The sequence below is a fragment of the Lontra canadensis genome, unplaced genomic scaffold (genome assembly GCF_010015895.1).
Source record: "Lontra canadensis isolate GAN:19392208 unplaced genomic scaffold, GSC_riverotter_1.0 scaffold20, whole genome shotgun sequence".
Classification (NCBI taxonomy): domain Eukaryota; kingdom Metazoa; phylum Chordata; class Mammalia; order Carnivora; family Mustelidae; genus Lontra; species Lontra canadensis.
In genome coordinates, this window is record NW_022631014.1 from 18,103,089 (window position 1) to 18,125,621 (window position 22,533).

The 22,533-nt window shown below is 41.0% G+C and overlaps 1 protein-coding gene across 2 annotated transcripts in view; it reads left to right on the top strand.

The window, feature by feature from the left end:
* The window catches only part of SCN11A (sodium voltage-gated channel alpha subunit 11), a 92,215-nt gene that overhangs the window by 11,099 nt on the left and 58,583 nt on the right, over positions 1-22,533 (top strand). For both annotated transcript variants that reach the window (XM_032861164.1, XM_032861165.1), the window contains 8 exons: positions 1,421-1,539; positions 2,795-2,890; positions 9,714-9,842; positions 11,095-11,198; positions 15,264-15,437; positions 16,208-16,271; positions 20,712-20,853; positions 21,646-21,843. In XM_032861164.1, coding sequence (XP_032717055.1) covers positions 1,421-1,539; positions 2,795-2,890; positions 9,714-9,842; positions 11,095-11,198; positions 15,264-15,437; positions 16,208-16,271; positions 20,712-20,853; positions 21,646-21,843 — 1,026 coding nt within the window. The remainder of the gene's footprint in view (positions 1-1,420; positions 1,540-2,794; positions 2,891-9,713; positions 9,843-11,094; positions 11,199-15,263; positions 15,438-16,207; positions 16,272-20,711; positions 20,854-21,645; positions 21,844-22,533) is intronic.

Genomic DNA, 22,533 nt, shown 5'->3' on the forward strand with positions numbered 1-22,533 from the left:
ATCTTTCTATTCAGAGGAAGGGCCCAGAATCCCTAAAGTGGGTCTTGGGCTCCTGAGCTCATAACTTTCAGAGAACTCAGTGGCCCATTTCCTTTTGTTATAGAGGCAACAGAAAATATCCTACTCCATTTTTTTCCTGCAGCCAGATGGCCAGCAGACAAGTAAGTTCCAGCAACTCAACGAAGGATGGTTGATGGTTGGCAGTGACTGAAGTTTTGGTACCTCAGCCAAGGCAGCATCCACCCTGCTATATTGAGCCTGGGTGACAAGGCTTATCTTTTCTGCATAAGAACATACTGGATTACATGTCAAGTAGTACTTTTGCAAATCTTAAAGGAGCAGAGATATGGGGAAACAGGGACGATCCTCATTCTGTGAAGACTTTTGTAACTAATAACTTTAGGGACATATAAGGGGACAGCCAGATTACGGCTTAATGGAAAGAAGAGGTCTGGGAGTTGATGTTAGAAGCCTGTGAGTGATAGATTGTTGTCTGGAGATTGCTTCATTCCCAAAGCCCAGGAAGACATAGTAGGAAGAAATGGGTGCAATTATGGTATTCTTCAGTGGAGCCCAGTGGGCATTTTGGATGGGACAGCATACCATTTAGCAGATCTGTCCTGGGTTCGGGCATCCCTGGACCTACCCAATAAAGGTCAGTAGGGCCTCCAGTAATTGTGACAGACAATCAAAAACACCCACATGCATTTCCAGATGCCTTCTGTAGGCCCTCTCCCACCAGTTGGGAACTATAGGCGGATTTACCTGAATGTCTGTAAGGAGAATGGGAGAGCAAGTCTGGGAACCTTGATGACTTTTGTTGATGATCCTCAAGGTTAGAATTGACTTACAGCCTATCTCATGTAGAACAGCTCAGGTACAACAATATGGGCTCTCTAGGTCCTTGACTGTTCTAAGGTTTGTTATGAAGTTTTCATTTATAATCAAAATAATTTAAAATAATCTGCTGAATATGAATGTTCAATACTACTTCCATCTCTCCAAGTTCTTCTAGTTCTTATCTCTATACGTACATACCATGGAGTATGAAATGAAGGATTTTGCTTGTCCCGGTTACTAGCCTCTGCCCATGTTTTTCTGCAGGGTCTATATGCTCCATTTCTGGAGCCTCCAGAGTATTACACTAGGTGAACAGTCCACAGCCCAGAACTTATCTTGGGATTCTGAGTGAGACCCAGGCCACATGGTGGATCTGTTGGTGTCCAGAGTCACAGTGTAGACTGATCAGAAAGTACCTCGGGCTTCAGCATAACAGCACTGCAATCAGAAACTGTCAGGGTCATAATGAGCCAAGCCACACCTCAATCTGTGGTTCCACTAAATTTTCTCTAAATGAAATCATGATAAATATTGTTTTGTCACTGCATGTAATTCTTGTTGTGTTTGTTTGTTTTTGCAGACATTTATGGTGTTGAACAAAAAGAGAACAATCTACCGCTTCAGTGCCAAGCGTGCCTTGTTCATTTTTGGGCCTTTCAATCCAATCCGAAGTTTAGCCATCAAAATCTCAGTCCATTCATATCTTTTCATTGCATCTTTTACTAAGTCCAGGTCATGTGAAAAGTGCAAGAGCCCCAGATTGTTCACATGCTTGTTGAGTGGAAGTAGCTCATTCTTGAAACAAATTCTGGCTGAGGGCCTACTGCTGTGTGGCAGGGCCTCTGCTACTGCTATGTGTGAACAAGACTTGGCCCTGTGCTAGGATCCTGTGACCTCAGAAGGAGATAGGCCCTAATGGCTGGCAATTTCGTTAGTGAGATGGGCAGTTTGGGGGCAGTAGTAGTGCTTTGGAGGCATTCAGGATGACTTTCTGGAGAAAGGAGCATCTAAGTTGAGACCCAAACAAAGGTTGCAAACTATCAGCCTTTGCTCTGTATTTAGCTGCTCAATGTGTTGTACTGGACCTACACAGTGTTTAAAACTTTCTGGAGACACCCTATAATGCTAAAAGTCCAGATTTGCAGCATCTTTTGAAGATGGAACCTCTATGAAGACTAGGCCTGCCTTCCTACCTGGCAAAAATCAGTGTCGTGAGGAAGCACTGCCTCTTTCAGAGGGGTTGTGCAAGCTCTGCTTCGCCCCATCTCTGCCCCTCTCTGTGACCCCGCATCCGCCCACTTCACCCATTTAAATGAATCCCTGAACTCTTAAGACTTTGAGGTTCCATCCTCAGTGTTAAAGAGTAAAGACAGTCAGCATTGCTGATGTGGGCAGCAGGTAGTGGGGACACCAGACAGTTTTAGACTGGGAGACAAGAGTGCTAGACATAATGAAGTACTGGGGCATGGGAAGGGGTAACTATTCAGGTTGGATTCTCTAGAAGCAGAGCCTGAGATGGAGATTTTTATTTAAGTGATTCAGTTGCAGAGTGCTCTCTGGAGAAGGAAAGAGGGAAACGGGATGGAGCAGAAAGAGGAGGCTAGTGAGGACAGGGTCTCAGCTGATCCCACATCAGCTTGAGCCTGCGAGGAGCTCTGGAGCACTAAATAAATCACAGAGCTGCTCCCCTGGAAGCAAGGGGCCAGCTTTTTCTATGTCTCGGGCTGTCAGAGATGAGGAAGGGGGCTGTAGCCCTCCAGGTGAAGAGGCTGCCATTTGGCTGAGGACAGTTCTTCAGGGGAGGGTACAGCTATAAGTTGTTCTTTGCCAACACTCACAGTAAGCAGACAGGTGCACCTGTGGAAAGGAGACCTGGAGGTATGCCCACAGCCTTCACTGTGACTGATGACATGTGCCACCCTGTAGTGTACCTGCCTTAACGGACAGCGGTCACATTGTTCAGCATGTTCATCATCTGCACCGTCATCATCAACTGTGTGTTCATGGCCACCGCCTACAGTAAGGAAAGCAGTAATGCCGACAGTGCTGAGTAAGTGTTTGTCCTGTGCTTGTCTGTCCTAAGGTTTTAAAAAAATACACCTAAAAGACTTATGATTACATCAGAGTTCAGATATATAAAGACAAACTCACCCATAATCCCACTTCCCCAGCACAAATGCTGGCAGAGCCCATTTTAGTTTGGTATACATATTTTATATTGTTTTTTAAAGACATTTTAAAATAATAAACAATACACATACAAATTTTATGTCTAGCTTTTAAGTGGTTTTCTTTGGGTTTACATAGTCTTTATAGGAATCTACTTTTATGGTTATATAATATTTTACCAGGTGAATAAACCATAATTAACTATTCTAGCATTTTACTACTATAAATATTGCAACAAGCAACATTATTGCATATAGCTACTTTTTAAAAAATTACTCTTTTCTTAAGACAGAGTGTTAGAAATGGGCTTGCTGGATTGAAAGTTACATTTTAATGCTTGAAAAATATATGGTGGCAAAATAGTTTCCAAAAAAATTTGGAAAAGTTATCAATTTATAGAGTTGAAAATATTTACATTTCCTTAATTTCTGGATGGGTTGGACTCTTTTGTTTTAGTTTGTGAATTGGGTATTCCCATCTTTGACCATGTATCATTTTTGCTTTTACCCAGGTGCATTTTGGTGAGTTTTTGTATAATTAAAATATTAACTTTTTGTAATTTTTAGTTGGCTATTCAGACATATAAGTTAATTTTTCAACTCAGAGAGTACTGTATTTTAATAAATATTCTCTTATATGTTGTCTTTGTTTTTCTAGCTTAACATATTTATTGCTTTAGTTTTTCAGGAATACATTAAATAAGAAATTGACAGAATAATAAGAGATCTCTTATTTTGATCACATATTTAATTATGTGATAGAAACCACCACAATCAATATTACAGTACATTCCAGACACCCTAAAAGTTTCCACATGCCTCTTGGAAGTAAGTCCCCTAACCCCAGCTCCCAACACTAGGCTTGATCTGCTTTCTGTCACCTTAGGCTAGCCTTGCCTTTTCTAGAATTTCATATAATGGACTCATATGGTATCTATGATATCATACTTTCATATCTGGCTTCTTCCACTTAGCATGTTTTGAGGTGCATCTGTGCTCTTGTTTATATCACTAGCTTTCCCCCTCTTTGTTGTCAAGTTGTATTCCTTTATATGGGTATACCACAATTTGTTTTCCCATTCACCTGTTGATGGACATGTGGGTTGTTTCTAGTTTTTGGTTATTATGAACAAACTTGCTATGAACATTTCTGTATAAAAGTCTTTTTGTGGCTGTATGTTTGCATTTCCCCTGGATAAATACCTAGGAGTAGAATTGCTGTGTGTTATATAGTGAGTATATGAGTAATAAGAAACTGCCAAACTTTTCCAAGGCAGCTGCACTGTTTTGTATTTCTGCCAGCAACATATGAAGGTTTCAAAGTCTTTATTAATTTCATCCTTCAGTTTACTTTGAGTTTAATTGCTTTGAGTTTAATTTGCTTTTCCATTTCTAGCTTCTTCAGGTAGAAACTTGGTTGGTTTAAGATCTTTCTTCTTTTCTTGCACAATTGTATAAAGCTATAAATTTCCACCCAGGTAGTGCTAAAGCTTCATCCCAAAGATACTGATACCCTGTGTTTTTATTTTATTCATTGGTTAAACATATTCCCTACTTCTTCTTGTGATTTCTTCTTTGTCCCATATATTATTCAGAAGTGTTGTTTTTTTATTTCCAAATATTTTATATTTTTCTAGTTGTCTTATCATTGACAACTTCCAATTTAATTCAGTTGTAGAGAATATACTCTGTAAGATTTCAACCTTTTGAAATTAGGAGAAATTTATTTTATGTTTCTACCCTGGGAAATTTTTCACACGGACTTGAAAGAATGTGGATTCTACAGTTGTATGATATGATATTCTGAAGATGGTCAGTTAGGTTAAGGTGGTTGATAGTGTCATTTAGATTTTATCTTTTTACCATTTCTATTAGTACTTCTATGAATTACTGAGGAGAAGTTTCAAATCTCCATCTATGATTGTGAATTTGTCTATTATCCTTTTCTTTTTGGGAAGTTTTGCCTCATGTATTTTTGCAACACTATTATTAGGCACATACAGATTTATGGTTATTATATCTTCCTGATATATGCATTCTTTTATCATTATGAAATGTCTTTCTTTATCTCTAGTAGCATTCCTTTAAGTATTTGTTTTGTCTGAGATTACTATAGCTACTCTAGCTTTCTTATGCTCGTTGTTTGCGTGGCATTGTCTTTTTTCATTCTTTTACTCTCAACCCTTTTTTGTATTAATAGTGTACTGTATTTTTGTATTTTAGTGTTTTTGTAGTTATAGTGTATCTTTGGTGTTAATAGTTGGTTCTTGTTTATTATGCAGTATATTTTTCAATCTCTGCCTTTTGATGGAACATTTATTTCATTTGCATTTAATATAATTATGAATATGCTTGAATTCAGGTCTGCTGTTTTTCTCTCAGTTTTCTGTTGATCTCATTTGTTTTTTGTTCCTTTGAGATTCTCTTGTTCTTTCATACCTGCCTTTTTTTTTTTTTTTTTTGTTAATCGGGTACATGTAGTATTTCATTTTAATTCTCTTCTGTTTTTTTGTTCTTATTTTAGCTTTCCTTTTTGTTTTGTTTTGTTTTAGCTTTTCCTTTTTCCTTTGCATTACTTTTTAGTGATTGCTTCTTCTCTGTTGCTAAGTGAACTTGGCATTTAGTTAAGGCCAGTGAGTTCAGGGCTGTGCCTTGGAGCAAGGGGCATGGGCACCCCTGGGAATAGAAACCATCCTGACAATATTGCTGGGGAAAATGGTCTCCCCTCTAGAGAGTTGGCTATTCCATGTGAGGAACTAACTGGTAGTGCAGGGGCTGCTGCTCCTTGTTTATTGCAGTGTCTCTGGAAGCCTTTGTAGTCAACCAAGTGAGATCTATGGAGGAGGCAGATCCAGGAATGGGTATTGCTTCCATAGAAGTGGTCTGCCCTGCTAGCGTTTCTGGTGAGATACAATGAGTCTTCTTTTTCTGTTGATGGAAAGCAGTGGCCCAATTGGATGCTAATCTGCTCAAAGACCATTTTCACTACTAAAACATGTGAACATCTAGGCTGAAGGGAAGCTGCTGCTGTCCCCTGGTGGCATAGGGACTAGCAATGGATTCATGAAAGTAGGAGTGGGAGAAGGCTGTTGATAATGGTGTTATAAAAGAAGGCATGTAACTGAGTTGTTAGGCCCATGATGGGGAGAGTTTCTTTAGTTTTGTCAGTGTCCTTTGGTTAGAAAACTTTTAAATGGGAAATTGATTCCGAGCTGATAGTTCTCAGAGAATGAATGCCAAAGTGCCCTAGGATAGGTCATGGTGTTCTGTTAACCTATCTGGACACCACCCATGGCCCTGACTAGATACCCTAACCATGCTTGAACTGGCAGTGACACACTCCAGAGGGCCTTATTTGCCTGGTGGTTTGGGATTTCCCTATCACGGAGTTCCCAAGCCCTGTTCCTGGTGGTGGGCATGGCTTTATTCCATATCATATGTCATGTTGGTCTGCCTGTCCCTCTATTGGCCAGGCTTCTGCTGGAAAAGAGAGAATGGGAGGGGGTGGGAGGTGGGAGGCAGAAATGGCAGTCAGAGGCTGTTTCCTCAATGGTCTGAGATCTAGATGGAGACTTGCAAAATCCCACAAATCTGCAATTACAGCCTTTTTCCAAAAAATACCCTTCACTTTGTAAATTATACCTCAGTTTTAAGAATGGTATTTCAGGGCAGATATGAATTAATCTTCTGTGTTCATTTGTCACCTAAAAGGTGATCAGCTTTAAAAAAAAAAAAACAAAAAACTGAAGCAGAGAGCCACTCACAACCGTTTCTTCTCTTGGATTTGGATTTTTCAAGTTCCCAAGACCTCAGTTCTTTAGCCTTGTGGACTGACAGTGGCTGGGTATTCTATCAGAAAAGATCCATTTCTTTTACTGTGAAATGATAGATTGTTTAGATTGTTTGAATTGTTTCTGTCCCTAAAGGGAAACCTGTGTGTGTGTGTGTGTGTGTGTGTGTGTGTGTGTGTGTATGTGTGCAGAACCAGCATTTTTGACAGCTTGGGTTTATAACAAGAGAGATGGAATATTGTGGGGTTTTGTTGTTGTTTTTTATTTGCTTATTTTATTTGTTTTTGAAGGAGGAAGGGGAAGAAGGGAAATAAATTAGAGGATAAAACATGATGAAGGACTCAGGGAAGAGAATAGAAATGGGGTTTTCTTTTTAATTGCTGTAAAATACATGTTACATAAAATTTACCATCTTAGCCATTTTTCAGTGATATTAAGTATATTCACAGAATTGTGCAACCAGTTACCACTATCGATCTCCAGAACTCTTTCTATTTTGCAAAACTGAAATTCTGTGCTTATTAAACACTAACTCCCCTCCAGTCCCTGGCAACCACCATTCTACATTGGTTTGCTATGTATTTGACTGCTAGGTGCCTCATTTAAGTGGAATCATACAGTATTTATCTTTTTGTGACTGGTTCATTTCCCTTAGCAGAATGACTTCAAGGTTTATCTACATTGTAGCATGTGTCAGGAGTTCCTTCCTTTTTAAGGCTGAATAAGTCTAGTTCCATACAAAATTTTTACGATATTATTGACTGTATTCCCTATGCTGTACATTACATTCCCATGTCTTTTTTATTTTATAACTTAAGGATTGCACCTCTTAATTCCCTTCACCCATTTCATCCATCCCCCATCTCCCATTCTCCTCCCCTCTGGCAACCATCAGTTTGTTCTGTTTCTAGGCATCTATTTTGTTTTGTTTGTTTTGCCTTTTAGATTCCACATATAAGTGAAATCATACAGTATTTGTTTTTCTCTGTCTAATTTTACTTAGCATAATACTCTCTGGTCTATCTTAGTTGCCATGAATAGCAAGATTTCATTCTTTTTTTAAGGTGGAGTACTATTTTCCCTTGTGTATATATACCACATCTTTATCTGTTTATCTGGTGATGGGCATTTAGATTGCTTCCATATGTTGGCTATTGTAAATAATGCTGCATTGAACGTAGCAGTATATATGTCTTTTCAAATTAGTGTTTTGGTTTTGTTTGGTTAAATACCCAGAAATGGAATTGCTGGATCATATAGTACTTCTATTTTTAATTTTTAAAGGAACCTCTACATTGTTTTCCTTTGTGGCTGAACCAATTTACATTCCCATCTACCGTGCACAAGGACTCCCTTTTCTCTGCATCCTTGCCAACACTTGCTTTTTGTCTTTTTGATAATGTTCATTGTGATAAGTGTGAGATGATATCTCACTGTGGTCTTGATTTGCATTTTCTTCATTATTAGTGACCTTAAGTGTCTCTTCGTGTGCCTGTTGACCATCTGTATATCTTCTCTAGGAAAATGTCTATTCAGGTCTTCTGCTCATTTTTAATAAGATGGTTTGCTTGATATTGAGTTGTAGGAGTTTTTAAAATATATTTTAGACGTTATCCGGTGGGGGCTTTGGGATATAGCATTTGCAGATACCGTCTCCGTTTCGTGGTTGCCTTTTTCATTTTGTTGATGATTTCCTTTGCTGTGCAAAAGCTTTTCACTTTGATGTAGCTCCATTTGTTTACTTTTGCTTTTGTTGTCCTTATCTGGAGAGACAGAACCAAACAAATATTGCTAAGACCAATGTCAGAGAGCTTACTGCCTAAGTTTTCATCGAGGAATTTTATGCTTTTGGTTCTTACATTTAAGTCTTTAAATCCATTTTAAGTTTATTTTTCTATATGGTGTAATTCTTTGTTGTTATTAAATTGTATATCTGGGTATTAACTTCTCATCAGATATATGATTTGCAAATATTTTCTTCTAGAAGTTGTATAGTTTCTGCTCTTGCCCTTAGCTATTTAATCCATTTTGAGTTAATTTTTGTACATGGTGTAAGGTAGGGGTCCAACTTCATTTTTTTGCATGTGGTTGTTGAGCTTTCCCAGTACCATTTGTTGAAAAGACTCTCCTTTTCCTGCTGAATAATCTTGGCATCTTTTTTGAAAATCATTTAACTATATATGCTAGGGCTTATTTCTGGGCTTTCTGTTCTATTCCAGTGGTCTATATGTCTGTCTTTATACCAGCTACACACTGTTTGTATTACTTTTGCTTGGTGATAAGTTTTGATAAAAGAAAGTATGAAATCTCCAACTTTTTCTTTTTTAAGATTGTTTTGGCTATTCAGGGTCCCTTGAAATTTCACATGAATTTCAGGATAGATGTTTTTATTTCTGCAAGGAATGTCATTGTGATTTTGATAGGGATTGCACTGAATCTGTAGATGACTGAGTAGTACAAACATCTTAATAGTATTAAGTCTTCAGACCTATGAATACAGGATATGGAAAGATCCCGTTTTCAGCCTTGTCACTTATTCTCTTTGGTTCCTTTGCCGTCATCCCCTTCAGTACATCACAGTGACAACTCTAGAGTAGTGGTGACAAAATAACAGTGACAACACCCATTCCTAAGGTCCCAGGTTGGCTAAAACGACTCTCAAGAATATGGCTGTAGAGCTAGGCATTGAATAGCACTTTTACAATTTTATCTGTGGGCCTGTTTCTCAGAAATTCTAACTACTAAAACTTCTTTAAGGAACCTACTACTCTGAACTGTGGTTTGCTGACAATCAGAATGTTGAATATCACACTGAAATGGAATAACTGCATAAAGGCCAGATAAGACAAATGGGCTCTCTGCTGTTCACACCACTTACCATGTTCCTTCTTGTTCTGAATGATTTGCTTTATAGGTATGTTTTCACTGGGATTTATATTTTTGAAGCTTTGATAAAAATATTAGCAAGAGGTTTCATTCTGGATGAGTTTTCTTTTCTTCGAGATCCATGGAACTGGCTGGACTCCGTTGTCATTGTAACAGCGTAAGAATGTCAAAGTTGTTTATTGAGGAAACTCGGGGTGGGAAAGAAGCTCCTTGTCTTCCACCAGGACTTTGTGTGGGTCCATGTGAGTAACTGTGTCCTAATAAGGCCAAGAGCTCTGAGTGCAGTGTTGTTTGGTCCTGAACAGCACCGTGCAGCCGATTGGCCAGAGGCCTCCAGCGTGAATCCATTTCTAGGCCACATTCATGCTCTCATTCTTTCAACCATTCACTTCCCAAACACTGGCCTATTATGGGCCAAGTTCTGTGCAAGATACAGGGGTTGTGATAATGAAAACAAAACAAAACAAACAGACATGGTTCTCACCCTCTCGAAGCTCACAGTCCAGATGGGAAGAGAGAAAATTAACAACCGTCACAGTCTGGTAGGGTGAGTGCTAGGACAGGAATTGGGCATATATTTGGCTGTCAGAACGTGTAGGAGGAACCACAGAGTCTTAAAAGTCTTTTGCTACTGCAAGCTCTCAAGGAGGTTTGTTTTTTTTTTTTTTTCCATTTTCTCCTAGAAGTTTTATAGATTTAGCTCTTACGTTTTAGTCCATGGTCCATTTTAAGTTAACTATTATGTATATTGTATATGACATGACGTGAGAGTTGAAGTTCCTCCTGAAGGAGTGGTGAAACAGAGTCAGCAAAATAAAGAACAAGAAGAGCAATGGCCCCTTGCCAGCACAATAATAATAAACCTAACATTACTTAGTTTGTGCCAGGTTTGTTTTAAGCACTTTGCATATGTTTTCCTATTTAATATTCACAAAAGCCCTTTGGAGTAGATACTATTAATATCAGAATTTTACCCTTGAAATTCAATGATTGGTCACTGCTGGCTCTTGAAAAGTGGTGTAGTGCAGTGGTGAGGGCTCTGGAGTCAGACTGCCTGGGTTTCTTCTGGGCTTGGCCACATAGTGAGACTTCAGGGAAGTGCGCTGGACCTGGAACTTGGTAGTCAATAAGTATTTTGATTGATTTTTGTTATCAATGGACGTATCCACAACTGCATACTACTTCAAGGAATCCTCAACTCTCTCCAAATATAACAATTAGCACAGCCTCCTCTGCAATCTGTGGTCCACAGCAATAGAGAATGGTATTACCAGACCCCGTGATGAAGGTGAGGCTGGGAAGGTGAGGCCCCCAATGCCACCATGTTTATTTGTGGCCTTTGCGGAGATATACAGCATGGCTGTAGGACCGAGAGTAGGCCCAGACTTCTCCTGTGCTTTGTCTTACAGGTTTGCAACATACATACCAGAATCCAGGAAAAACAGCTTCGGTCTGTCATCCCTGCGTACCTTCCGAGTGTTCAGAGCTTTGAAAGCAATTTCAGTGGTTTCAGGTAAATCACTCTGATTTTCAGCACTGCCTCTTAGCAGGTGGAATGTTCTTTTATATTTAAAATTTCTCAAGATGTCATATAAGCCAACACCAAACAAATTCTGCTTTACTCATTTGATTACTTAACAAATGTGTATTTGAGCGCATGTCTAGACACTGTGCTAGCTACTTGAGGTATACCATGAAGTGAGTGAACACACAGAGGTCTCTGTGCTCGTGGAGTTTACATTCTGGGTTGGGGTGGGGAGAGAGACACCAAGCAATAACTGTAATTAAGAGGTAATTAGCTATCCTGTTTAGGAAGTGAAATGTGCCATGGAAAAATAAAAAGGAAAAGTAAACCATATGAGGGCTACTGGAAGTCACAGGGATTCAGGGATGTAGGATGCAGTTTTCAACAGAGTAGTCAAAATAGAGGTCACTGGAGAGGGGAGATGAGAGTGGATTTGGAGTCAGTGAGAGAGTTTCATAAGCAGATACATGGGGAAGAGTGTTCTGTGCACTAGTAACAGTCAGTAGTGCAGAGACTGAGGAATAGAAAGGATGGAGTGAGGGGCCAGGTGGTAGAGGAAGGACCACATAGGGGAGGGGAGGCACATAACCACTAGGAGGATTTGGGCTGTGCTCTGAGATAAATGGGAGCCACGTGAGGACTTCCAGCAGAGGAGTCACATGATCTGGTAGGGGTTTTTGTTTTGATTTGTTTTTATGGAAGTACAGGTGACACACAATGTTACATTAGTTTCAGGTGTACAACATAGTGATTCAACAATTCTATAAATTATGCTGTGCTTGCTACAGCTATAGCTCCCATATGTCACCATATGATGCTATTACAATACCATTGACTATATTCCCTATGCTGTACCTTTCGTCCCCATGACTTATTTCTTCCAAAACCGGAAACTTGTGCCTCCCACTCCCTTTCACCCTTTTGCTCATCCCCCTCCTCCCAACCCCCGGGCAACCACCAGTTTGTTCTCTGTATTTATGAGTTTCCATTTTGTTTTGTTTGTTCATGTGTTTTGTTTTTGAGATTCCACTTGTAAGTGAAATCATACAGTATTTGTCTTTCTCTGTCTGACTTATTTCACTAAGTGTAACACCCTCTAGGTCTATCCATTGTTGTTGCAAATGGCTATATCTCATTCTTTTTTATGGCTAAGTAATATTCCACTCTGTGTGTGTGTGTGTGTGTGTGTGTGTGTGTGTGTGTGTCTGTGTGTGTGTCTGTGTGCATACACATCTTCTTTATCCATTAATCTGACAGGTTTTAGATGGACTACTCTGGTTGTTGTATGGAGAATAGAATGTGGGGGAGCAAAGGTAGAAGCAGAAAGATGAGATAGGAGGCTTGGTGATCATCATGGAAATGTGCCACTCACATCTCCTGCTGCAGGGAGCATAGCTGAGTGATGATCCCAGCTGCCACATCTCTGGATTCACAACTGCATTCATGTTCATGCCAAGATCACACTTTCCCTGCATGTTAGGGGGACTAGTGAAGGCCCATTCCTGAAGGACTTAAGCTCAGGGGCTCCTTGGGAGTGAACCTGGTTAAGACTCTCTCCCAGTGGTGCTATAGTCTGAGGCTTTTCTTGTCCAGTCCTGCTTCCTTACCACTCTCCTTTCCCAGGTGTCAGCCCCATGTCATACTCTGATGTTTTCCCTGCCAGCTGTACTTGCTTCCCCTTTTTCTTTGCAGACATGTCACCCAACAGATCTCTTGCACTTCTGGTCCCAGAGCATCTTCTTCTCAGAGAACCCAAAATGACACAAGAGACCACTGTTAAAGAGATGGTTGTGCTCTCAGATCAGTTGGTGGTAGAGGAGTTGGTAGACAGTGGTCTGACTCTATGAATTTCAAGGTAGAAACAATAAGATTTCCTGATGGGATGATTGTATGTGTGGTGTGAGCAAAAGAAAAGAGTCAAGGATGAGTCAAGCTTTTTGGTCTGAGTGACTAGAAGGATGGAGTCATTGCAGACTGACACAGAAAATGTAACCTGCATTTTTCTAAGAAGTCAGATAACCTGACTATGGAAGACAGAAGATATACATCTCTTTAAAAAAATAATTAAATCTTCATTTCAGAGTCTTATCAGGAAACTAGTTTTACAGGAGACTAAAAATAAGCTTGTTTTCCCCCAAAAGTCAGAGGAGGAACCCTTTCCTGTATTTTCCTTCTGTTTGTGAGTGTTGAGCTTTAGACATAGGACTAAAAAAAAAAAAAAAAAAAAAACCAAACCCATGTGAGATATACAGCTGATATACAGATATACAGCTCCTCTGTGAGAGGAGCAGGTCTGGAGGTTGGATGAGAAGTTAGCTTTGGACGTGTTCTGTTTGAGATGTCTGTGAGACATCAAATAGAAGTATCAAGTAGGTAATGAGGTCTACAGGTCTGGAGTTCCAGACAGCAGCTTGGGCTGGAGATATCGTTTTGGAAATGATGAGCTTATAGATGATACTTGGAGCCATGAAATCTGATGAAATCACCAAGAGAGTGAGCCTAGATGAAAAATAGAAGAGGGCCAAGGTCACTACCACCTTAAAGGTGAGGGGAGAAGGGAAGAAACCAGCAAAGGGGATGAGCAGGAGCCACCAGAAAATAAGAGGGAAATGTAGATCCTGGAAGCCATGTAAGGAAGGTGTTCTGTGAATCAAGATGAAGCTAAGGATGGGTTGTGAATATGAACCAGATTGAATGTCCCAGCTTGTCCTGAAGCCTCCTCCTTGTGTGGCATTGCACTTCATGGAAGGCTCATTTGCTGCAGGTTTGGCCTTCCATTTGGTGTCCCTTTCTGTTCTTAAGTCTACCAGTCATGATTTATACCGATTAGTTGAAATGTTGCCACTTTGTGTCATCTCACAGATTGTAAGTTTTGTCTGGTTGTTTAACTCTCCAGCTACGCTGAGAGAGAGCCCCTGACTCAGTGGTGTACTGGGGCTGACTTGTTTTGGCACCTCAGCAGCAGGTTGTCCATATTCCTTTCCAGCTCTGCATCCAGTGATGTTGTGTAGTTTAGCTTGAAACCAGCATGCTGAGAGAGCTCTGTGGAGGAAAAAAAAGGGATCTGCACTACAAAATTCAGCAAAGAAGTCTGTAAATGCTATAGATGGGACTTTCCCGGCACACATGCCCCTCCCCAACAGAGAAAGCTTTTTTTTTTTTTTTAAAGGACTTATTTATTTGAGAGAGAGAGAGAGAGAGCGAGCTGTGGGGGGGCAGAAGGAGCAGAGGGTTAGAGAGAGAGAATCCCAAGCAGACTCCGTGCTGAGTGCAGAGCCTGACATAGGGCTTGATCTCATGACCCTGAGATCACAACCTGAGCAGAAATCAAGAGTCGGATGCTTAACTGACTGCACCACCCCGGCACCCCCAGAAAGCTGATTTTAAACATTTACCATTGTACCACAAGGTTATGTCTTTCTTATGTTGTAACTTGGTACCCTAGCAGTGTGCCATGGACACAATAGGTGCTTAGTAAATATTTCTTGAATTAAAAAAAAAAACTATTTTAAGTAATAATCTGAGTTCCCCCCCCCCAGAATATTCTCATTTTCTTGTTCCAGACAAAGCTCCTCCTTCTAGCTCCCTGCCCCCCAATTTAGCACTATCTTACGGCACCTTGCATACCTTGCAGTAGGTAGTGACTACTGAATATTAAGTACAGGTCTGTCTCCTCTAGGGGAGCCTCCTTTTGGTCTTGGTGCTACATGGAATCCCCAGCTGTGAGGTGTCTGCACAAGTGTAATCAAGTTGTCTGTATGGGATGTTTCTACTCGGAGTCTTCTCACTAACTCTTCAGAGCAACACTGTGGCAGACACCAGGCAGGATGGAAAGGCTGAGCTAGACTGGTGGACTACTCAGTGCCATGCAGCTTCTCAGGCAGAGTTAAAACCAGAACCCATGGCATCAGAATCCTCGGCCAGGCCAGTTTCTGATTCCAGCCTGCAGTCGGGTGACGTTTGAGGCCCTGGCTGTTCCCTCCCTGCCCCTCCCGTGTGTCTGCTGTGTGTGTGAGTGGGCACTTGCCCCACACTGGTCTTTCTCCCCCCCAGGTCTGAAGGTCATTGTTGGGGCTTTGCTGCGCTCTGTGAAGAAGCTTGTTGACGTGATGATTCTGACTCTCTTTTGCCTCAGCATCTTCGCCCTGGTAGGTCAGCAGCTCTTCAAGGGAAGTCTGAACCAGAGATGTATCCATAAGGACTGTGAGAATATCAATAACCTTGATGGTAAATATTCCACCTTTCACACCTTGGTCTGTGCATGGTTAACTTTTATTGTCATCACTCATACTGTCTATAGATCTGCATTACAGAGTCTCTTAGGAGCAAGGATGACTTCATCCATCCAGAGTTCTCATGTGGGCACATGTGTTTCTTAGAGAACTGCTTCGTTCTTTGGGTTTCCATGGAGAAAGCAAAGCCTGCAGCCACAGCCACATAAGTGGTATCAGCTCCTATCCCTTCCCCTGTGGATCTGCGCAATTCTTTGTCATGTTTTGCAGAAGTCTTCAGAATGCCTGGATTTGTCCAGCAACTTCCCAGCCCTCCTCCTTGGGTATTTTCTCCAATGATATCGCTTTTTTCTGCTGCATCCTCTCCATACTGAGGTCAATCCTATAGCAATTTCATGTGTCCTGGATCTTATGTGGCTAATCTCTCTCTCTCCATGATTGTCTTGGTTTATGCACTTCTCATGGGCTGAGTCTGTGTCAGGCTTCCCCCGGGCATGGCCTCTGGTTCAGTTTTATGCACTGAGAGGCCTCGGGGCATGGTGGTGTCACTGCTTCCTCCTCCATCTCCTTCTACCTTCCTCCTTACCCTCCTTTTCCCTTGATCCTTCCTCAGGGCTTAGGCTCTGGTTCCTCTCAGGCCATCCACTTTGATCATTTCTGAGGATTCCAAACCATTTGTTTCAACCAAATCTGGCGTATTTGCTATTCTCTTTCCCTTCAGGTTTTTTTTTTTTTAATCTGAATTTATGATTCTTTCCTTCTCAGAAAATTGCTTTGAAAAGAAAACTTCCTCTGAATTCAGAATGTGTGGCACCTGGATGGGTAACAGGTAAGAAGTTCGTATCTCCATTTTTCTCCCAAGTACAGCACTGGTGGACCTTTTTTGGGGTAATGTGGCAGACAGTCTTCATCTAATGACTTTTGGAGCAGTGATGGCAGTAGGCAAACAGTACTGATTAGGCAAACAGTATTTAGGCAAGTTTAGACATGCATTATTAAGTTATTAATAATTCATTGTTATAAGTGTTAATAATAAGATCAATCAATTAATTTAAAAATTAATAATAAAATGATATACTTAATTATAATTAATATTTTAATAATTATTTCCAAGTGTTTAGAGCAGCTTTCTCCCCAAGTCATGTTGAATTTATAACTGAAGAAACCTTCTGAAAATGTGATCATTTGTTGATCACCACTGCCTCTAATTTCATATACAGTTGTATATGTGTGTTCATACACGTTCACCCCAGTGATTCATAGCTCTCTGGCCCTTTAGGGACACCCTTCTTTCTTCCAGAGTATCAGTGCTCTCTGTGGCGAGAAATTCAATTCAGAATGATTTAATGAGTACATTTCAAATCAAGATAATATGCAAGTCACTCTGATAAAATAGGTTAAAAATTTGTTCCTCAATAACAAATATGTATCAAAGGCTGAGAGCATGTCAAACCCTGTGCTAGGCCCAAAGAATGCAAATATGAACTAGAGATCACTTCTCTCTTGAATCTGGCATCTCACAGGAAGGAGAGATTTTTTACTCCTTGAAAGTGTGATGAGTGTTTTAAGAGAGACATATAGGTACTGAGAGAAATTGAACAGAGGGTATAACCCTGTCTGTAAAATGAGGGAAGTGTCTTCTAATGCTACCTGGGATGGTCATAGGTTCAGATTTGGTCAAACTCACAAGACATCATAGGGTTTAGTGTAATACAAGGACTACTGAATTCTCTAAAATGATCCTCGACAGACACACTGCCTCCACGGTGCTTTCATTTAATGAGGGGACCAACAGCTGTCATATACAGTGCTTCCTTGACTCCATACAGGGTAGGTACAGTTACTGTAGGCAAAATCCAAGGTGGGGTGGGCCACTTGGACACATAGACACGGTAGCCTTGGCTTCCAGCTGGACCTTATTGTGTCCTCATCTCTCTAAGCTTGTGTAACAATCATAGCTCTCTAATCTAGGTGTAGTCCCAAAGCTCAGGAGTTGTATAGAAGATGAACTCCTAGAAAATGACCTTCCCCATTGATCATAACATGGTGGTTTCCAAGAAGATGACAGGTCTAAGGTCATAGGTCACCTTCATAGGCAGCTCTCTGTCTGTCTAGGGCCCAGGCCTGGTTTTCAGCCTTTACTCTCTGCCTCCTTCCCTAAGAGCCACAGTGTGGTGACTGGTGACCACAGTGTGGATCTAAAGCATAAGTAGGGGGTTCTGGTAGGTGAGGAGATAGAGTGAACAATTTCAGTCCCTAGAATAGAAAGGGGGAAGACTTTGGGCATGAGGCCATGAGATCAGAGTCAGTAAGAAGCCCAGCAGCTTGTTAGGCAGAGAGGAAGTTTACAAGAACTAACTCTGCAAGACCTGGTAGCCCATCAGTGCCAAATATTTTGACACTGATCACCAAGGAAACAAGACCTGAGCAGATTAGTTGTTTATAAAAGTCACTATGGCTGCTACATGGAGAATGGATGCACAGAGTGGATGAGACAGCCACTTAGAAGACTAGGTTGGTACAGATGAAAATCATAAAACAGTGCAGTAGAGATGACAAGAAAGGGATGGATGAATTCCAAATGCATTTAGGAGACAGAAAAAACAAGATTGTGAATTGAAGAAGGGGGTTAGATGTACACTGTGCACAAGTGCATGTGTGGGAGTGTGGTGGGATGTTTTGAGGGGAGAAAACTGTTAGAGGTGTTTCTCTTGCTTCTGGGGTGAGTTACTGGTGATGTCTTTGCCAAGATGGAAATGCTGGAGGAGAGCTTTAATCACATGTGTATGTTGACAGGAAGGCATATCCAGACAAGGGGATATTGGGCAAAACAAGCTAATACTTTGAATGGTGACCAGGAAGTAAGATAAATTAAGTATGTTAGGTTCAGCCCCAATAGGTTCCTTGAAGATAAAGGCGCTGGGATTTCTCAGGGTGTCCCTGAGGTCTGGTGGGGAAGAGGACACAATGGATGTCTTCCTTCTGAATCACCCTAATGAAAAGCCTACCACTCACTGAGGGCTACTCTGCCCACCAAGCAAATTCCCAATCAACTTGTCAGGACCTCTGATTAAATGCTACTGAACAGCCCAGGCTCACCAGATAGCTAAAGGAAGTCTTTGGCATAAAGGGGGCTGAGATAAAGAAATAGGGAAAATGAATGTTGTCATAGTTCAGGCAGCTAATACAAAATACTGTAGACAGGGTGACTTATAAACAACAGAAATTTCTTTCTTCACAGTTCCTGAGGTTGGATGTCCAAGATCAGGGCACCAGTTTGGTTGGGTTCTAATGAGGGTCCTCTTCTGGGCTGTAGGTGGCAGTCTTCTCTGTTGTGTCCTCAAATGGCAGAAAGTGAGCTCTACGGGGTCTCTTTTATGAGGGTGTGACTCCTATCATGAGGGCTCCACCCTCCCGCCCTAATCACCGCCCACAGACCCCACCTCCCAACAGCATCACACTGGAGATTAAAATTGCAATGCAAGAATTTCAGAAGGATCCGAACATTCGGGCCCTAAAAGCTGTGGACAAAATAACAGTTCAGAGAGAGAACTCAAAAGGACTTTTAAAACTTTAAATAGGGTCCTCAGTAAACTTAAGAGAGATATTGTATACATAAAAATAAAAATAGCTCATTATGAAAAAGGAATGACTGTTCCTTTTCACTAAGTCACTAAGCAAGACCGATTTTTTTTTTTTTTGGTAACATGATTACAAAAAATCAATACTAGAATTAAAAGATCAAGTAGAGGAAATAGTCCAGAAAGTAGCAACAAAAGAGACAGAAAATTATGAGAATAAATATCAAACCAGAAGTTCCAACTTTTGACTAAATAGAAATTCCTGAAATAGGGCACAGGAAAAAACAAAAAGGGAGAAAATTAGCAATGCCACAATACAGAGAATTTTCCTGAGCTTGAGGATGCAAGTCCCTCACCATCCCATAAAGTGCCCAATATAATGAGTGCAGAAGGTCCCTGCCAAGTGCCTTATTGTGGCCTTTCAGGGAAAAGATTCTAAAACCAAAGAGAAAAAGGTCACCCACAAAGGAACAAAAATCAAAATGGCATCAGAATTCTCAATAGCATCACAGGATAATAACTGCACAGTTCCTTCATATTTCTAAGGAAAAAATATTTTCAAACCAGATTTCTACTTCTGGCCAATCAATTAATCAGTTCTGAAGATAGAATAAAGATACACTCATATATGCAAAGATCACCCCATCTTCTTAAGAAGCCACTTGAGATTTGTTCCAGAAAAATGAGATAGTAAAACTTGGAAAAAGCAACACGTAAAAACAAAGAAAAAATGTGTCCAACCCCAGAAAGCATAGACTCAGGCCACAGTATTTCCTTGGGAGGAGGAATATAAGTAGTGATGAAGTGGGATGGGATGTTGAGGAGCTAACCCTCATCTTAGCAGGAACTTAATCACCAAGGACTAAAGTTGGTATATATCAGCATAAATCTTATCTTTAAAGATAGGGACATAAAAGAGTTCCAAGTTGTTGACTTTGCAGTAAGTAAATGATGGTTAAAGAATGATGGAATGGTTTTCATTACAAGCCTGTTGGTGCCACATGATTTTTAGACCACATGCATGTATTACTTTGATCAAAATAGTATATTTATCAAAAATGAAGAAAGTACCTACCCTTAGTATTATCTGAGAAATGCATTTAATGATGTGTGCTTTGGTGATGTGGGTGAAGACTTATGGGCAAGCGATATACTGTTTGTAAAGTAAGACCCAAATGTTTATGAGAACAAAAGACTGTTAACAACTGAAACCTTACATCTTCATCATTAGCTGAGCAATTAAATAAATCATAGAACTGTAAGACATGAAAAGAAATATTTCCTTGTATGCTCGTGTGGAAAGACCTCCAAGCTATATTGTTCCATGAAAAAAGCAAGACACAAGAGAGTAGTCAAAGCACACTCCCATGTATGTATTATAAAAGATGTGTACTGGTACATATGTGCTTCTCTTGCCTGTCATTACCACTAATTGTTCACTGTATCACTGCACTTAATTTTTAATGAAAAACTAAGAATATGAGCTTACTAATTGATCCATCTGGAAAGTGAGTGAAGGCTTGGCAGGCAGGGCATGGTCCCTCTACAGATACTCAGCACCCAGGGCTTTTCCATATGACCTCACGGCCCTCAGAAAAGCCTGTGCCTTGGCTAGGATGAGTGGGGGTAGGAGGGAAGCCAGCCTGCAGGGAATGTAATTCTTCCTCTGTTCCCTTGTTTCCATCTAGTGCCTGTTCTGAAAATTTTAAATGCACACACACCAAAAGGAATCCTGACTATAATTACACCAATTTTGACAACTTTGGCTGGTCTTTTCTTGGCATGTTTCGGCTTATGACCCAAGATTCCTGGGAGAAGCTTTATCAACAGGTTATTTAATTATTCTCTCTCTCTTGTTCTCCTCCCCTTCCCTCCTCCCTTCCTCCTCCCCTCCTCCATAGCTCATCTATCTTTCTGTCATTTATTCATAACTTACCATCTACCCTCCTTCTCTGTCATCTGTTCCTCATCCTCAATAGTTGTATTGTTAAATTCTACCTTAGATATTCCGTTAGAAACATCAAAAACCGGGCACCTGGGTGGCTCAGTGGGTTAAAGCCTCTGCCTTCGGCTTGGGTCATGATCCCAAGGTCCTGGGATCGAGCCCCAAATCGGGCTCTCTGCTCAGCGGAGAGCCTGCTTCCCCCTCTATCTCTCTGCCTGCCTCTCTTCCTGCTTGTGATCTCTGTCTGTCAAATAAATAAAATCTTTAAAAAAAATTAAAAAAAAAAAAGAAAAAGAAACATCAAAAACCATCTCCTCCTCCTAGAAATGTTAGCCCTCTCTGGATTCCCTTCTACCCATAGTTCTACTACCAGTGCTTCCTTCAGTTTTCATGAAGCATTCCTTCTTCTCCTGCCTTTTAAATTCTAAAATGCAACTACCCTTGAGAAAGTCCTAACAAAGTACCACACCTTACATGGGAATGTAGGGTTGGCCTCTGCTCATTGACGGTCGTCAGGAGTCCCTGGGTGATGGGAGGCTGTAGACGATACTGTGGACAGCTGACTCAAGCACTGCTGGGGGAGGATCTGTTGCTACTGTATCATGTCCCCTTGAGGTGACAGTCACCCCTCTATAGAGAAAGGCTGGAGAAACAAGTGTGTGCTCTGTCTTTTGCAGACCTTGCGTACCTCAGGGCTCTACTCAGTCTTCTTCTTTGTGGTGGTCATCTTTCTGGGCTCTTTCTACCTGATTAACTTAACCCTGGCTGTTGTCACCATGGCTTATGAGGAACAGAACAGAAATGTAGCTGCTGAGACAGAGGCCAAGGAAAAGATGTTCCAGGAAGCCCAGCAGCTGCTGAAGGAGGAGAAGGAGGTAGGGGCACGCAGTGTCAGACAGTGAGGTCTGCTTGCGGGGGGGTGGACTGCAGAGGCCGTGAGACCTGGTCTCAGAGCTTTCTCTACTGGTGCTTTTCTGAGAATTTAAGACCTGTGAAGACAGGCTATGCTGCTGTATCTCACTACAATGTCCAGGCACAGAGCTCTTAAGAATCGGGAACCCTAGGTTTTCTGAAACCCGGGCCTTCTAGGACAGACCCCAGACTGCTGGCTAGAAGAAAAATGTGCATATGCGTAAACTAAGGCTCTGCTGCAGGATTACTAATGGGAATCTGGAGATGTTTGTGTTCCAGGTCTTTGCCTGGGAGGGCTTGGGAAAGCAATAATGGTGTTCTAAAGACAGCAGCTGTGATCACCTCTCCCTTCTTGAAATTCCTGTCATATTTATAGCCCATTTTCATTGTTTCTTTGGTATCATTTTCCCAATTCTAAGATTTTGGGAACATGTTTTATACTCTTTCTCATCCTGCACAGAGATTTGTCAGTGGGGAGTCCATCAAGTTCAATACCTGCATTGTCAGGCACAAACATTTATTGAGTGCCTAGCACATCCTAGACTCTGTACTAAGGGTTAGTGATAGAGCTATGGAAGAGTTAACCTTGCCTCTGAGATTGCATTTTCTGTGGGTAAACAAACAGGGTATGTGCCCCTGATAAATAATAACAA